Raw genomic sequence first — 19,407 nt, forward strand, 5'->3', positions numbered from 1 at the left:
ATACTTGACGAGGTCTAATTAAGTTCTGCCTCTGAACTATATCTTATATAGTGATTACATGGACAAACTTCTTACAGACAACCATTCCTTTGTTTGTACTTTTTATGCAAGTCATAACTTTGCATAGTATAAATGAGTTGCGCCTCTTTATGTCGCATATCGAACATAGTAGTTAGTAGCAGTAGGAACCATTTTCTAACGTCTTTATTTATTACGCCGTGTTGGCCCGATATTCGAGCCTATCACCAATCCGACAGCCAGCCGATGCGGTGCTTGTTTTTCCGCGTTTGCGGATTTGACTTACTTTACTATCTATAATACAAAGTAAAATGATTTAACTAAAAAAACTAAAAATGCCCCCCCCCCCCCCCCATTTTCTTTTTAGGGTGGGGGGGGGGGGGGGCGTCACCGCTAATAATAATAAAATGTAATTAAAAATAAATACAATTTCTCTCTGTTATGATTTATTCTTCTTTATCGAGAACAATTTTTACTGATCCAAATGCAAACATTCAATGGGATGGCAAATAATGGCTTTAAACACTCAAAAAGATGAAAGTATTGTTGATTTTTGTGAAATTTCTAAATAAATTCTCATGTTTTTCCCTTTAGATGTTCCCTTACTCTGCTGCGTAAATTTATCTTGGAATATTTGTATGATAAGGATTCAAATTGTATCATAAAATTTAATTAAGTTTTGAGTCTTTAACGCCATTATACAACATATTTATTTGATCTGTGTAATATAGCCGAGCTCCGTTGGTGTTTAAGGTGTCTGTACTTGGTGTACTTGGTGTTGTTGTTGTAAGTGGTTGTACTTCTTCTTCATGTGCTTCTTGTACTTTCTGTACTTCTCGTCCTTCTCTAGGTGGTGGTTCTTCAATTTCTTACCCATCTGAAAATATTAAACTAGTTAAAACCAGAGAGAGAGAGGGGACAATGCGCTGTGTATTACACTAGTTCATCAAAGTTTTATAATAACGAGTTTTCAAACGTTTCCATCACTATTTTTAATCTACAGAAGGGTTAATTGTGTGTATCATCATTGGGGATGTACATCAATTTATAGGCCATTGTCTTACCCCTTTCGATCCTTCAGTTGAAACCATCTAAAAATAACATCATATCTGTCTGTCTGCGTGTTTGTAACAAGGTATCTTGCTAACCTCTGGTCCGATATGGTTCTTCTTTACATTAAAGCTTCTCACAGATGAAGGAAAAGTTTTACAGTTAATATTTTTTTACTGTTAATTCTTAAATTAAAATGTGAAATAAATGGTCGAGCCCGATCTTCCCTAAAGTGCTCTTAAAGGCGTCTAGTAACGTACCACCTAGTACCTACTACATATAATAAGTATTCTAATATTTGAGTCCTTATAAATCTAAATTTCTTTAATCATATCTACTTTCATGTAGTCTTTAGTTTTTAAGCTATATCTACATTTGAAAACAGACTTTACAAATTCTATATAGAGTAGCTTTGCATATAAAATTTAGTAATATATATGAGTTTGAGAATTAGAGAGTAATTTATGAGCTAAATGCATACTACATTAAATTTTCAAATCTAATTATAATGAAAAGCTGATTACGCTAAATGGGTTTAGGTTTTAGTAGTATTTAAAAATACCAAAATTAACAAGAGTTTAGAGTTATCTTATTTTCTTGTAGCAATATTATTCTACAACTTGACCACTTGACTTTAGCATATGTTTGACCTTTAAATCATGGAAAAATTATTCATGGCTGACATATTTTCAGCATGAAAAATTTTTAAACTGAATTTATATGAACCTTATGACCAAAGTCTTATGTTTATAATATCAGAGCACTATTATTTGACAGAGCTGTGTAAAGTATCTAAGCCTTTTTTTGAAGAAAATAATTAGCCCCGTAATTGGCAACAATGCAAAGAAAATTGCAGATTAGATTGTTTTCTACCTTGATTGGTTTCTTAAAGAGTCGTTTGTAGAATTTTTTCTTACTGGAGGAAGTTGTCTCTTCAAGATGGTCTCCTTAAAAAAAAGACAATACAGTGTTCACTTCTTCCACCAATTAAATATTTTGTCTAATCATTTCTCGTCATTATTATGGTCCGAGGGACAGTCAAAAAGTTTGTCTGTTCGGGTTTCTGTGTGTGCAAAAACTTTTTCTGAAGCAAAAATTGAAGTTACCAATGCTACTTTTCTTTAATTAATCTGCAACCACCCTTCTCGCCCAATAACACATTTACACTGCCAATTGTAGAATTTCACAAGAAAGTCCTTTGTACAAAAAGTAATCCTGTTTTTCTACACTTAAAATTGGAAGAAAACAAAAATATTTGTAGAAAAAATAACAAGAAAGCATTAAAACAAGAACGAAAGTACACAAAACGCACAAACAAAAAAACTTTAATATCTAAATATGCAAGGAAGGAAATCCTAACTCAAAGGCTACCCTAAGAAGTTTTATAGGCTTTAGATTATTGACTTTTTATACCTTGTCTTCTAGTAGCTGCAGGTTCGTAATCCAAGTGCTGTAGATTAACATTATCCTTAAAATGAAAAAAGCATTTAGAATCACTCTAATACTTTAAAACTTTGGGCCAACGAATTAGAGAACATGTTTTAAAACCTAGACGTTGGGTACCAGTATAATTTACATTCCAATCCCCCTACTTTTTCCTGGTTTTATGAGATTTTAATCACAGAAAGTTTTTGCTTTAAATTTAATACCTCAAATGGGTACTAGGCATTATTGATTTACTTATACATGTTTTTAATATATGTGATAAGACCAAACTAAACACATTGTAAATAATTGATAAATCAAACAATTAATGCCCAAAGCGACAGTAAATAAAGTATTTTATGTCCAACCTGATCGCCGGCTGTGTTCGGCTTCAGACTAACTTTCTTCCAGTGCCCTTTACCTACAACAAAACATTTATAGAAGCGAAGATTCTCTAAAATTAATAATGTCCGTCCGTCGGCTCGTAAGACACGAAGTTGGAAAAACGTGATTTTCTTTGCTCTTTTTTAACATTCCCATCATTATGGATTATAATCAACAATAAAACATCTATGGTGGTCGGACTGCTTTTCGGCAGAATTTTTTAGCTGCTTTTTTTCACATATTTCCCCATCTTTGGGCTTTTGGGTTCAATTGTCAAAATTTTTATGGGTGACAGTATAAAAATTAAATTTTTATAAAATTAAAATTATAATAGCTTGTATATATCAACTATAAATATACAATTACATCAACATTAAAACCTCCTGTTCTTTACGGATAGAATTAAAATATAGACACAATAACTGCATTGCTAAAGTATGTATATTGTACGTGCATAAGTATTATAATTATTCATTTATACATTAAAATTATGAATATAATAATTTTTGTCTTTAATTATAATAAATTAACTCATTAATTAACATATCTACGTTTCAACCTTGTATAGTAATACTTTAATCTTAGAAAGCTATTAGTTCGCCCTTAGCCTCTTGGGGCTATTTATACATAGATGGGCTGGCGACTGCTAAAATCTATGCTATAAAATCTAAAAAAATATTTTTTGTCATTGGGTTTATATAATTTATGTTAATGCTACCTTTTTTTATTATTTCTAATAAAGTTTGATATAATAAGCTGCAATAATTGCAAGGTTTATTCTTGTTTTTACCTATGCTTATGCATTATAGGGATACAGGAGCATGTTAAAGAAAATGAATTAATATTTGTTTTTGTTAGGTATGGTAGACCTTAATCAACTTTGAAACACAATACAATTCTGTGATATTTAGATGTGTCAATAAACCTTCTCTCCATTTAAAAGAGTAAAATTTTGATGTAAATTTATTTCATTTTTTGTATTGACGTACCCCCATTATCACTTATGCATCTAGAAACAATTGTTGTCATTAAATAAGTGGCTGGGTAGATTAGTAAAAGTTTTGTCACACGAGTGATTTGTAGAAAAAGTTTGGATACTCTCACGTGACCAGAGACAAGGGACATTGATTCAGTCAAATTATCTAGATTTTCGGGAAATGCAAGTTGAATTAAATTGCCCGCATAGGGTGGTAGAGAAAAGTTTTCTCAAAGACAAAGTTTACTGATAATTGTTGCGGTTTTATATTTCTGATTCTTTTTTCTAAATTTTCGTGTAGTGTCCAATTTTTTCTCTGTGCATTTGAGGCATTGATTTCTCTTTTCCCTGAAAATACTTATTAATTTGTGCTTAATTGAGTATGCTAACAAAAACCACTTTTAATCCACAGACAAATGCATAAATTAACATCTTTAAAAAGGCATCATTTTTATGTATATTCTAATATTTTCAAAACAAAATGTTATTGTTAACTTTTAAAATTTTGTGGTATTCAGCTTTGTGTTTCATATAAATTGTGATGCGTTTTACAGCCATAAAAATTTGCAGTAAAGTTATATTGCTTATTTTGGAGTGTGAATTTGGAAGTACAAAATAATATTCACCATTTTGCTTAAACGAATATTTTATTATTTCCCTATTTAGTACAAAATTTAAACCATGTGTACAAAAAAAAAGCTTAATTTGGCCATCAAGAACTATAAAATTTTAGAGCTAATGATTTTAGCTTTAGAAAAGATTTAATAACAAAGTATTCAGTGCAAGTTTTGGTCATATATAAACATAAATATAGGCATGACAGGGAAAATTTTGCAAAATGCCTACAAAATCGTTTAAGGCTTAGATTAATTAGTCCAAAGATATATTAAACTTAAAATGCAATCTTATCCAAAGGAGCTGCAGTCACGATTTTAAGTATACATATCCACAAAAGATAGTCTTATCATGGGAAGCCAACCGCTAAAAAGTTTAAAACCAACTGCCACAGCTTAAAATTCAGCTTTTTCTGTCTATACTTTCAATTGAGCCAAGTAAGCAGCTGCAATGACGCTAAAGCAATAATTTTCAGCCGCTAAATTAGTTAAAAGTCGCAGTCATGCCGCAAATGAAAAGCTACGCGGCTATTAGTTCTGCTTGATGTAAAGAACACTAAGTCATGAAATCACATAGGAATGGATATAGAATACGTGGATTTTCTGACAGGGAAATTTTACTAATTACTAATATAGTCCTCAGTTATTTGTCAATAGATTCCTCCATGGTTTAAGAGGGTATGAGTTGAATTCATAAAGGTGAGGGGTATCCAGCCGAGGAGAAACATTTTATTAGGGTATGTCAGAATCATTTACAACATCCAACTATTATTTATCCATACGTACAAAGGAGGTATTAGAAAAGGGGTGCGGGACAACAACAATAAAATAATACACTTTCCTCCCCCCATAATTACAAGAAATAAATTACAGAATTGCACAAACAAGAATTGTGGTGAACATTAATTTATCTTCCATTGTTGTTTCTCCTAATCCCTGTGCATTAGTGACTAATTTAATTGCATGACAAAAGCAAAACATTCATGATCAAATCTAAACACACACACCTTGTTAGATGCTCACACCTTTTCTACAACATAAGTAAATATCTACTTCTGTCTTTTAAAACTATTTAATTCACCCCTAGCCTCTAGGTGAAGATGGAAAGGTTAGGATAATAGCCTAAAACCACTTTAAGACTAATAATTGTAAATACCCCCTGGAAATTAGAACCAATTCAGACCAGCAATTTCAAAATTAACTATTCATTTTTTTTTTACTTTAGTACATCCGAGTACAATAATAAATAAATGTGCATTTCGTGATCTATAAAGTACAAATGAACAACCGTAAGACTTAATGACTCTTGGTTTAAAATAGCTGCCTTCAATGGCTTAAATTTGATAATAAAATACATGTATATGAAGCAACCAAAATTATTGCTTATCGCTTCAGGACACTTCATACAAGCTTTGAAATAGGATAATTCTGATACATAAATCCAGGACTTTCCGTTTAGCACGAACGGATCTCTCATATTATAGAAAAGTTTTGCTTATAACAATGAGAATATTTGATATTACATGTTTTTATCGAAATAAAGAATAGATAGTATAAAAGAAAGAAAAAGAGATCTATTCATATGTTACATATTATCCAGTGTTATGATGGAAATTGTAAAATAAATCTATGTTGACAATGATTAATCCTTTGGTTTATATACACTTTCATTGAGATTTTGAATAAAGCCATTTTAGATATGCAATTCTTTTGTTTTGTTTTGTTTCTTAACTATATATAGCAAATGCAGAGCTTAATATACAGGATATAGAATAGGAGGGGGGGGGGGGGGGGGGGAATTGAGTATATTTCCTTTTAATGATACATCCCTTCAATTTCTGATATTATTCATCTTTCATCATTAGAAGAAATCATTAATTGCAGAAAGATTGGAGATAAATGATTTCTTTTTCCTTTTCTTATCTACCATAAACAATAGACATTATTTTGTTTTATCATCAGCGAAGTAACTCTATAGATATGGGAGTAAGTATGTTTGAATATATGAGTCCGTCATTTGTCAGCTCTTACTTTAAATAATTACATTATAGTTGTTCTTTACTATCTTACATCTCACATTTGATCATATGTGTTTTAATCATTAAATTATTTTGTATTAAGCTTTCTAATTTACATTTTTTAATACAATTCTATGAAACTGGGATATTTAAGGCATGGAAAATAGCCTTAAACCATATAAAGCTGTAATAAAGCTTACAAAAACAGAACCACGCACAAACACTTACTTAATTATAAATTTTTTTCCATAAAAATGTTGAAGCAAAAATCACGTGATAAAGTAATAATTGTATTTCATTTTTGACATTTCATGAAAGTATTAAATATTAAACTTAAATCTACAATTCATAGAGAGAGCTATATTGTGCACATTATATTATTTTTACATTTTTATAATGGCCAAAAATAAATTTATGATGTCTTTTTTTCTCTGATTCTCCTTTTCGAGCACCGCCCCCCCCCACACCCTTATTTTTGAATTTATTAATTAACCAAAGCTAACCTGAGCTTAAGAAATACACAAACAAATAAAAAACTATCTTTGCTTCAATATAATTATAAAAATTTGGTGCGCAACAAGTAACTTTAAGGGAAAACGACTCCTTTTTCACTTCTAAGAAGAAAATCTACTTTTTATTTACTTAGATTTTCTCAACTGATATTTATAATAGACTACAGAATTTTATTCAAGAACAGCACATCTGTCTTATAGTTATTGTATGTACGTCTGTCTGTATATCCATATATAACCTTGGGAGGAAAAATAGAATTTACTCGGGTGCGGAGAAATCACTTTGACAATCACCTGATAATTTAACATCAACTCTAACCTTTTCCTTTCGTCTGACGTTTGTCAAATAATATTTATTTAAAGGAATTGTGGTTTTTAAATTATGGAAGTTTCTTGTTTTACATATGTTCTCATTTTCAAAACTAATAAAATTGTGTTTCTTTTATTCATTTGTTTTAGTACGCTGACAGAAAGATTGCAAACTTGGAAATGTACAATACACAAATATAGTAAAGTAGAATTCATTAATTTTTTAGTTTTTAAAAACAAATCTATGACGTCATATTTGGTAAATCTGTTGTAGCGATCCTGCTCTGTAATACTTGGTGCCCTTCTGTCTGTCTGTCGATGATGTCGATTAGCTGATTTTTGGTACTAACCAGTCAACATATATCACAAAGAGACGGGCTAAATTCTTTCCGAGCAAGGTATCTAGTATTAAGTATTTCATTACATATTCATAGTTTAATATAAGTTTTTTATGACAAGATTTAAAACTGCTTTTAACTCGAAAATGAGCATAAATATTTGGTATTGCAGAAATGTAAACATAACATAATAATGAAACATAATAAAATGAAATACATTTACTATTTATGTAATCCTCTTTACCCTAGATTAGCCTCATACAGTTAGGACTTCCACCATTCTCTTGTTAAAGTATTTCTACAAATATCATGTAAAGTCACACTCACAATAGATTTATGTTGAAGGTTCAGTCGGTGTTTAAATGAGACAAGAATTTTTATCAAGCCATCTACTAACTCTCTAACGGAGGCTTATAGACTAAAAAGTCTTTGAAAATCCCAACTATAACAAAGTATGTGGGAGGGGGGGGGGGTGTTATTATAACAATGATGACAACATCCAGTTGAATCGAAGCATAGCAATACATATTAGTCATCTGTATATTCACAAAAATTTTCAAATTTGTTTCATATACATTTTCACATCTAAATATCTAGAATTGACTGACATTCATGGTAAAATAAAAAGCACACTCGCATCAAATATGTATATTATTCCTAGATTACATACATTTGTAATGTGTATTATGATGATAATTATAGAACACAAAGGCATATATATATTTGTTAATAGTATTTACATAATATTTTTGGGGGCATTATCTTTACCAGTAAAAGATCAGCAACCTTTATGCTGACTTATGTGTGTAGCCTTGAGGGAAAAAATGGTAATTTCTACTCTTCTGAATATATTTTTTCGGGGGGGGGGGGGGGGTTAACACCCCCTTCCACACGCCACTGATTTATTACCTAATATTTCATAAGCTTTGCACTTAATATTTCAATAAACAAAACTAAAATATTGATAAATAAAAAGTTGTAAAAGTTTTGTTATGTAAACGTATATTTTTCTGTGTATGACTATGAATATATGAATTTTGCATAATTCTTGTTGTAAGATAAAAAGGATTGTTTGATAATTCAATACTTTTCAAATATTTGCAATTACAAGGACTGTGCTTGTAGTTTTTTTTATCAAAGTTTAATTTGGATAAATCAAAATAAAATTTCAAAAAACAGTAATGAAGTAGTTTAACTGATCTAGTTCTGATAGAAAATTATTTTGTATGGTTAGAATTGTCCAATCGATTTGAAACATCGTGTATATTCTTGAAATATTAACCACAAAAAAGATTGTTTAGGTAAGAATTATCTGAAAAAAACTATGTATCCATTATTATGATATTGATTTCAAACTTTTTTGACATAATATAATTAATTTATTTTTAGTAGCGAGGCTACTCTATAATTCACTTTGTTTGTCCGTCAGTCCGTCCGTAACGCTATAGGGGAAATGGGATTTACTCAGCTCCTATAAAAGATAGAATGGTGAAATTGTTTTACAACACTTCCATCATTAAAGAGCACAATTAACTATGAAACATCAATGGTGGTCGGACGGCTTTTTAGCAGGTTTTAGGCTATTTTTTAATTTTCCACATTTTTCCCCAATCCCATATCTTTGGTGTTTATGGTTCGATTTTCAAAATGTTTTCAGTTAAAGATATCAAAATTAAATGTTCCGTCGTTTGTAGAAAACAACAATGACGGTCAGACTGCCTTTTTGCAGGTTTTTGGCTATTTTTATATTTTTTACATTTCCCCCATATCTTTGGCGTTTTTAGTCCGATTTTCAAAATTTTTTCAGTTAAAGATATCAAAAATTAAATTTCCCGTCGTTTAAAGAAAACAACAATGACGGTCAGTCCCATCCACGAATTTTTGTCCTTCGCTACTTATGGATGTTGTCATCCTTGTTGAAATAGTATTTCCTTAGCTGCGTTTTCCCTTGTTGAGTACAACAACTCCCCGACCTTATTGTTTTAATTACTTGAAAATATGGAGAGTGTCGTAGTTTTTCGTTTATTTGTTTATTACTTTGTGCCAGTTTAGGTTAGGCTATATTGGGTATTGGGTTAAGGCCCCCAAATGTGCTGAAGTAAATATACACCTAAATTGCAAGGGGGTAGTCAACCTAATTTATATTACATATTTCAAATTACTAAGAGAGAGAGAGAGTATTAAATTAGTCAACAGGAAATTTCTCAAAGAATACACATTAACTTGATTAAAAATTACTTTTAAAATAATGAAAATTAGACTTGTTATAATATAAAAGTACTTTTGTGGTTTATTTTGATTAACGAAATTATTCTGTCAGTTTTGTAACGTTTTAGGAGCTTATTATTATGCTATCAGAATTTGTATTACCCCATACCATAAATATCGTTCAGGGGTACAAAGTGAAAGCGTAAAATCTCATAAAAGTCAAAATGTCTATTTAGCGCGACAAGACAAGCAGGCAGATAAAATGAGTAACAGATTGGCTTTGGTTTACAGAGAATGATTAATTTTTTATTTCTTAATATGGTTTCTTAGGACTATTAAGTATCATGTTATGTCATCTCTATAATTTTTAAATGTTAATTTTCTAAATTATGTTGCGCTGTTACTCTACATTTGTTGATGTTCGTTTGCATGACTTTCTGATTTTTTTAGGTTACTTTTTATGAGTGTTCTTATTCTTTTTAAGAGAAATTTTGTTTTAGTTTATTCTAAATTTCACGCTTCTAAAGGCCCTAATAGAATTGACTTGAAAGTATTTTTTAAATTTTTTTTAAAATGATAATATTAACTTTTGTATTCTGAATTTAAACACAAGTTACTTATTTAAAGTAAATGAAGAAAAAAGTTAAATTCAACAAAAAAAAAGCCCGAATTTTCCAAAATTGACAAAATCAATTGATCTTTCAACCTTAAATTTTCTTTTCAATTATACTCTATCAAGGTATTCAGGGATGGGAAAATAGATCGTAAACAATTTGGATCAGGAAAAGAAAACGAATCAGCGAAGTAGCGGGTTTCGTCTCCTTTTTACAGTAGCCTTTCTCCTAGTTCTAGCACCTGTGGGGGCCCTAACCCTACAAGGCCAATTTTTTAGCCCTCCGGGCCAGTCATTACCTAACCTAAACAAAATGACCTATCAAAAGCTACTGTGGAAATACGACGCAACCCGCTACTTCGTTTTCTTTCCATAATTCAATAATTTTACCCCCCCCCCCCTTCCCAAGAAACAATGTAAGTACAATTAAACGGGCCTCGTCCCTTCTCTCCCTGACTTTATTCATAGCACTGTCTCTAAATTTTAAAATATTCAGAAAACTCTCAAGGTAGTTAATGTGTTCTTTGAACCCTATTAAAAAAAATAGGACAGTTCTTTCCTCAAACCTAATTCTTTCCTAGAGAACCCTTATCCCTGTCCTATATTCTTTAATTTTGGAAAAACAACATATTTTTTGCTATCTTCCACGGAATGCATGGCCCTATCCCTGCGGAACTATTTTAACCTTTAATTCGCCTAACATTTCTTATTCATTAAAAATACGGTTATATGAAGAAAACAAATTCTTGTGGTCCAAATACAGTATGAGGGAAACTGCAAGTATATCAAGTTAGACTTAGCCTACAATTTTTAGAAGGTTCACTGTAAAGAACAACAATATTGGTTCAATGGTTAGTGAAATCGTTCGCTACAGATACTGACATCCTGTCACTTTTAAAAGTAGTCATTCTTAATTATATTTTTTTCATATGTTGATGTCATCTAAAAGGTGTACTGTGTACATTTACAATGTTGAGAGTGGATTAAATTTCTAATTGAAAAAAGAATTTCAAGAAGATTTGAGTTGATTAAAACAGGAGGTTTACCACGGACACCTAGGATAGTTAGTTCTATTTTTATGAAGCACACTTATAAATACTCTAATTGGTTCTTTCCCTTAAAGTGCCTATCGAGCAAAGATATCCCCATCTAAGTTTTTGAATAGATTGAAAATAAGAGAATAGGGTACTTTTTTTCTTTAAGCTTAACACGTACCTGCAATCGCCCAACCCTTCGTGGCTATTCCTTTGGGTTCCTTATTCCGCTGAACATTAACAACCAAATATAACCTAACCTAAAGTTAAAAAAACACACAAATCTACTTCCTCTCCCCCTCCCACTATATTATTTTCAATTTATTTTAAAATAAGAGCGGGGAGGGGCATATAAAATGAGATTTTACTTCTATTTGTTACTGTAGCTGAATTATAGAAAAAAACGTAAATAATTTAGTAGTTATTCCTTTCATAAAGTAAAAAAATGGATTATTTAACAAAATGCATCGATATCTACTTGAATATTAATTAGATTTGAAATGCCAATATCCGTTTATCCCATGAGGGTGTAAAGTTAAATTAGGAAGAGAAAAAGAAAAAAAGTTTTCTTTCTACATACATAATATGACATAGATTTGGGAAGATAAGTTTGCTTACTGAAAAAAATGAATGTAATGATGACTTTGGGGGCTTTGGGTTCTAGACCTCTCCACGCACCTTGAAACATACTCCGCGTCCTATGATTGCGATGTAAAGCGTCCATTCCCCCATCAGACAACCAACCCTTTGATTTTACTACATTTGTCTGATAAGTCCTAACTGTGGTGGTAATGAGTTGCGCCTGTTCTTTGTATTGTGTGGCGTAATTTTTTTTATAGGCGCTATAAGGCATAAAAAGCTTCCATAATAAGTGTTGTTATTCTAATTTTCATAAAGGCATATTTTTTTATCAACTCAACCATCCCTTACCCCCATGTAAAATACACCAGTCTTTTATATCTACCACGTCGCAATAGTATTTTCTAAAATATGTAAAATATTTATTTTTTTCTCGTGTGGGTTGAAAATATTGAAGTTTACTTATTTTTCTTTTGTTTTACCTTATGTATTTTACATATTAAACAGTTAGGACGTTGAAAGCAATTTTTTTTAAAAGTAGAAATTTAATCTACGATCATTCTTTAGCAACTATAAAAAAGAAAAAGGCGAACACATTTTTCCCTCCTCCAGTCATAATGATTATCATCTTGGTTGATATAATTTTTGTAATTTTGCCTACAGACAGCAGTTAAGAATAGAGTATAACAAAAAATAATATAGGCCAATTTGATATCGTTATCAAAAGAGGCTTAAACGGAATAGGGATTTACAGAGAAACAATATTGGCCATGATGATATCATTATTAAGTGAGGGTTATATGTAATCGTCTATAGCCCTTTTTTTGTAGAGATAAAATAGTAATCGTAGATGATATTTCTACTTCTATAAAACTAGTTTCAACCTCCTAACTGTTAAATTTCAGCTAAAGTGTTTATAAAAAGTTGTCTAAAAAGTTTTATTTTTGTTTGAAAACTTTGATAAAATTATCATGAATATAAGTTAAGTATTTTGACCAGGTTATGTAAAGAAAATTTTATAAAATATTTGCGGTAAATCGCCTAAAAAATAAGTCAAGTGTTCTCCAAAATAAAATTGTAAATAATGTTATTTTCATAGTTAACTTAAAACAAAAATAATCTAAAATTTAATTTAACGATCAATTGTGTAACCAATATGTGCAATTTTAGGATTTTATTATAATGAAACATTTTTATATTTAGAGTATTTTCTTTTCTAGTAAAAAACTGTGCAAGCTCTTCTTGGCATTAATATTGCTTGTTTATTAGTTTCGGATGTTTATGGCCCAAGGCATTTCATCCTAAACCCATCCCCGACTAATTGATACAAGCATATTCTATAGTAAAGAGTAGTAATGTTTTTGTCTGAAGCTTAAGAAGAGCTTGAAAATTTCTAGTGCTTATGGGTTTTACTTGTTTAAAACTAAAGATTTACCTTTGTTAGGTTTAACAAGACCAGCTCTGATCTTGGCAACATGGCTGGGTAGGGCTTCTTCCAGGGCTGTTACTTCTTCTTCATACCTAGAAAACAATCCGTATATAAAACTAACAAGATATCTTTCTGTCTGTATGTAGCTTAAGTACTACTTTACAGTAGAACTTTTTATCGGTCCAGGGAAGGTTTATAACTATTTAGGGACAGGGTACATTTACCCTCCCGATGGAAATAGCCCCTGGAAAAAAATAATATCTTCACAAATTTTTTTACTTTCACTTTAAAAAAAATTTAAAATGAATGGTCGACTAATTACCCTCCTCTTTTCTTTAAGTGCAACTTGAGGCCTCTAGAAGCTTAGCAGCTAGTAAATGATAAATTTGATTTAAATTATATATAAACATTTGTAATTTGAGATTTGCTAATGATTTTAGTAGCATTAAACTGTTACTTATCCCGGTCCCCAAAGATTTATCATAATCATGTTATCTCATTCATATGCTGAAGCAAACATTGGGAATATTGTTTGGGTAGTCAAACGAGCAGTGTCCAAACTTTTCACTGCTGTTTTTAATCCACAGAAGGAGTAATTTTATTTATCATAATTGGGGATGTAAATCAATTTATGTCCAGTGTTTTTTTCTTGAAGACATCTAATGTGTTATTCCTTTTGTAGTGATGAATACAGAGGCGTGCAGAAAGGGAAAAACCCTGCTTACGCCTTTGAATGAATATATGTAAAAGAAATAATTGATTTATAAGTCTGACCTTTTTTATTATTATTATGGTTAGTCAAAGCAATTTTCCTTATTATAAGAAAAGGTTATGTTAGATTAGGTCAGGTAAAAACAAAAAATGATTGGTTTTTATTAGATTAAATCTTAGAAAAGAAAATCTTAAATTTTGTAATAAAACATCATTGATTTTTATGATTTTGACGGAAAGGCGTTCGAATGTCACAAAAAAAGAATTCATTCTTTTAATATAGAATCTACTCCTTTTAAAATATTTTCTTTCAGGTTTATGAAAAGGTATTTAAAAATGTCTAAGAAGCTTCATATGCAATATAGCACAAGCCATTTAAAATACATTATCATTAAATATAAATATGCCAAGTTTGATAACAATTAGATAGTTCTTTCGTATCTAATATAGCCAGACAGACCTACTATTCCCTTCGAATGGAAGTAGCTACTTACAGTACTTACAGACCTACATTATGGAAAAGTTTCGCATAATAACTAGCTTGGCTTCCTTAAATATTTTAAGTACGTATATCAAGCTAAAAATGTTGTATAAAATAATGTATCACCTTCTGTCAAGTTTTTGTTTTGAAACAGCATGATCGGGTCCAATATCTATATCATTTGATATCTCCTTCGCTAGGGCCTTCCGTCCATCCTAGATAGATAGATTGTAAGTAAATCATGAAAAAGATTGATAAATAAATAGATAGATAGATAATTAGATAGATAGACATAGTATATAGATAGATCTGAACTATGATATACCAATTAATATATCTCACAACAGCCATCCGTTCACTCTAAATAGATAGATATCATGATAAAAAGATAGATTGATTAAAATACACAAAATTAGTTAGATAAAGATGGAAAGATGAAGCATTTCATTTTTATTAATAAAAATATGATTAAGAGGCCGATAAATTGGTAGAATTGTGTGGACACATGTACTATTGCGAAAAACCCTCTAGAGGACAAACCGTAAGAAAGCTTTAATAAAGTCAATTGAGCAAACAATTATCATGCTTGAAAAGAAAACTAGCTGTCGGCTGAATGTCCTCTACAAATTTAATAATATTTTCTGGACACGTCTTTTGTCAGAAGGATTCTCTGCAATTTTAAAAGGATCAGGAAAAAGGGGATAACTAACAACTAGGTATAAAATTTATTGACTTAATATGAACTATTATCATTTCCGACATTTTTAGCTTGATGGATACAACATCATACTATATTTAAATATAAATTGTTTACACAGATTCCTTTAATAGAAGCGAAATTCTTTGGTGTAGACAGACAGGCACTTTTGTAATTTACATTTTTAATACTTACATTTTTGATCATGCATATTTCATTAAATAATAGTTATTCATCGCATCGCATTAAATACAGCTTTCCGCGGATATTAAAATAATACAAAGATTGAAACCAGTTTTGTTAGCCCCGAGGGGCCGAAGAAAACAAGTTTTTAAATATTTCAGGAATCCCTTGTCCGTTAGTTTTGAAGAGTGCATCACTCTCAGATTCCAAGAAAAATGTTGAAGAACTTTGTGTAGATCATCTAACACACTCATTTTAAGTAGCACAGCTACTATATTACAAAGAATTACGTTCTTTAGTTTGTTAACTTTCTTAGCATTCAGTACTCATTTTTTGTTTTGTTTTGATGCAAAAGTAAGAGATTAAAGTATTTTTTGGGGGCAACAAATAAAAGTCTTTATTATTTGGTTTTTTGATATTATATCTTGTAAATATTGTTTTGGCATTTGACTAGGATCTGCGAAATTAGTAATAGTGTTATCCCTGTTATCCCTGTTTTAATATGAACCAGCTACATCTAAATTCTTAATGATCCATCATTGGAAATATGTGTTCGAGGTTATGTAAAAAAAGAAAAAAAAACATCCAAAAGAACAAGAAGATGACTGAGAATGTACATACACTAGTTTCTAGAAATAAAATGGCATATAACAAATGAGTTTTTAAGGATTTTTTTTGTTGGTGCATTTAGATAATAAAATTATAACATTTGTAAAACTCGAGAAAACCTCAAACGTATAAAAAAAGTGCAGTACAAAATCAGACCTATAATTAACCCAATATTACCAAGAATAATATGACAAAAAAGATTAGCTTCTATTGCAGACTCTTCATCAGAAGCTGGATAAATTTAATCTATTTGTTATCGTAGATTGATTTTACAAGGTTGAAAAACTTAAAATGCGCAATAGAGTACTTAATTAAATAATTGTTTTTTACAAAACAATTTTTTTTATGTTTTATAGGGTACCCTAAAATTTTGACAACCTTCTTAAACCAATATCAAGTATGGTGTATGAAGGTGTAATCAGACATCAAGAGGGGTGTTACGTTGTCTTTAAGGTGTTGGGAAGCTTGATTCAGTGATTTAATCAGACAGACATACAAATGGACAAAAACAAATTCGAACATTTATTTCTTAATGGATTGCTAAATTGGGGAGCTTAGTGGTTAAATTTAGCACAATTCCCACAATTTGTAGGGAAGTGTGACATTTTTACTTGAAACACCAATTAGTTGTTCAGGGAGGTTTAAACCCTAGTCATGGAGGTAAGGGTTGGAACCCAAGAAGTGTAACAACCCACTCTTGATTTGCCTCAAAAATGGATTCATCCCCTTCAACACGTCAATCAGAGGAATCAATTAGCTAAGCCAAGATGTATTGTTAATTTAATTAAACTTGATCTGATTTCAATATTTGTTTTGTGTATACAATGTGATTACTAATTAACCCTTACAGCTCGGGCCCCAATTCCCACCTTAATAGATCGGGGGGGGGGGGGGCTCCAAGAGCCCCCCCCTCTATCTCGGCTCCTGTTACAGATAAAGACATAAAATTTTTTTCTGGTGGTTCATGTGTATTTTTAGAGAAAATTACTTTTTCTAGTCATAGCAGCCAGGCCGCTCCTTAGCCGCTTTATAGCGGCCAGCCGCTAAATTTTAAAACAGCTGTAGAGCGGCCAATTTTGCAGCTAGGATGACCAAATTTTAGGACGAACTTCTATTTTTTATAACAAAAAAATTACTTTTTCTGATCATCGCCAAAAAACGGCAAATAACGGAAACCTCCATTTTCGGCGGTTACGGAGGTAAAACGGCGGTTGGCGGCGCCGATTAATATTTTTATCTGTTTGATGTTGCTCAAGGATTTACCAAAAAAATTTATAGGACTCTAGCTGTAATAGAAGCCACGATATTCATGATATATGTCTGTAGTAAAAGCCGGACAAAAATCGGTCATAAAGTCGGTCAGGGAGCGGTCAAACGGTCATAACACATTTTTTCTCAGGTTTCTCCTTATACACAAAAGTCATAATGTAGAAATTAAGATTTTTTTTAGAATTTTTTTCTAATTTTGGTGCTACCCAACCGACTTTGACTGGACACCACGACCGACACAGACCAGATATCCTAATAAAATCAACTCTTGCCAACGTAAAATTACTAAACTTAAAAAGTCATGAAGTCACAGCACTCCATCTTACCTAGAAAAAAATGAGATTGAAAAAACTAGAGGGGGGGGCTCTTGGAGCCCCCCCCCCCCGATCTGTAAGGGTTAAGTAAGTTATAGACATTTTTACAGAATATAAATGATAGACAGACAGACACAGTCTAGCTATAGAATAGTGACAATAGAAATGAAAATTGTATTGGCAAGTAACCCACTTATTTTAGTGCGGAAATAGTTAAGAAATGATAACCATGCAATAAATCTAAAATTTACCCAAATCAAAATGCACTGTCTATAATCTGATTTTTACAACAACAAAAAAATATGATAATTCTAAATTACATTAATGAATTCATAAAATGAGAAGGATCCAAATATTGAAAATAAACTTACCACAAAGTTGAAAATAAGGAAGGAGCAGAGGAGAATATTTGGAAATGTTAACCACATATTGAAATAATTCACTGAAATAGATGTTGTAGTTGTAGAGCCCCTAGCCGATACAACAACCAGAGAACTTCTACTCTTCACAAACTGTGAGAATGGTACTCACACACACACACACAGTTACATATAATACTCATTTTCTCCCAGGCCCCTTTTTGTAGTCCACCTCCCCACCTCTTTTTCTGTTGTAACCATTCTCCAGTCTCCTAATAATTATCATTCTCTTTCTCTACTTTTTCTTTTTCCCATTTCTGTAGATTTCTGTCTTTTTTCCACAAACAAACACATACATTGTTGTCTAAACAATACCAAGCCCATTTCCTTTTTCTCTCTCTAAATTATACCCCACTCTCTCTCTCTCTCTCTCTTTCTTTCTCTTCTCTCTACCCTTTTCTATCTCCCATTAAAAAGTTAGAACTCCCACACACGGTGATAGTGAGTGTATATTAGAGGGGTTCAAAATTTCATAAAATTATGCATTTCAGTTGTATTCTAATTCCCTTAACACATAACATATTGTGAGTAAGTACTCTTGTAATAATAACTTAAATAGTATAAACAGAGGCGTACAGAACATGGGTTGTTTTTGGGTGTATTACGGCAAAATTGTAGACGGTGGGCACCAGTATGGGTTGAGACTAACTCCAATATAACACCCCTCTTGTTATCTATAAATAGATATAGAATATGAGGATATATTAACAGTTAAAATTTGTCGTCTGTTTGGTTGCTTATTTGGACCTCATTTATTCCTCAGTCAGTTCCTCTCGTAGGAGGGGGGAGGATTGGTGTAAAAGTGGTTGATGGGGGGTTATTTTAGTCAGTTGCTAGTATTAATTTATTAGAGTATATAAAAACTGGTACAACATCGAAGTACTATGCGCCCCTCATTTTGGTGGGGGGTTTCAAAAGTTTTGGGTCCTGTGAACGCCTAAACGTTTTTATATATTTTAAAAAGTTACAGTTTATCCAGACATTATAAGGAACAAGACAATGGAAAATAAATTGGTGTGCAACCCCCCAGTTTAAAAAACATTAACCTTTCTATCAAATAGGAGGAAAAGTTTAGATACTGAATAATTGTACAACCAATTCATTAAAAGTTTTCAGCAAACCAATGAGAGAGCGTATCAATAAAACTTACCAATGTAATATACAAGACCAATAACCCCTCTCCCCATTAGTAAAACTTTTTTTCTGAAAAAAGTTAT

The 19,407-nt window shown here is 31.3% G+C and overlaps 1 protein-coding gene across 1 annotated transcript; it reads right to left on the bottom strand.

The window, feature by feature from the left end:
- Positions 1 to 447: 447 nt before the first annotated feature.
- LOC145313674 (uncharacterized) lies at positions 448 to 18,472 on the bottom strand. The gene is made up of 7 exons (XM_080153199.1): positions 18,143 to 18,472; positions 14,826 to 14,914; positions 13,514 to 13,599; positions 2,862 to 2,914; positions 2,482 to 2,536; positions 1,942 to 2,015; positions 448 to 895 (listed from the first exon to the last, which is right to left on the bottom strand). Exons 1-7 carry the CDS (start codon positions 18,197 to 18,199, stop codon positions 767 to 769), a joined length of 543 nt encoding a protein of 180 aa, XP_080009325.1. The 5' UTR covers positions 18,200 to 18,472; the 3' UTR covers positions 448 to 766.
- Positions 18,473 to 19,407: the final 935 nt, after the last annotated feature.

This window comes from Acartia tonsa, chromosome 3 (genome assembly GCF_053477335.1).
Source record: "Acartia tonsa isolate MP-2025a chromosome 3, ASM5347733v1, whole genome shotgun sequence".
Lineage (NCBI taxonomy): Eukaryota > Metazoa > Arthropoda > Copepoda > Calanoida > Acartiidae > Acartia > Acartia tonsa.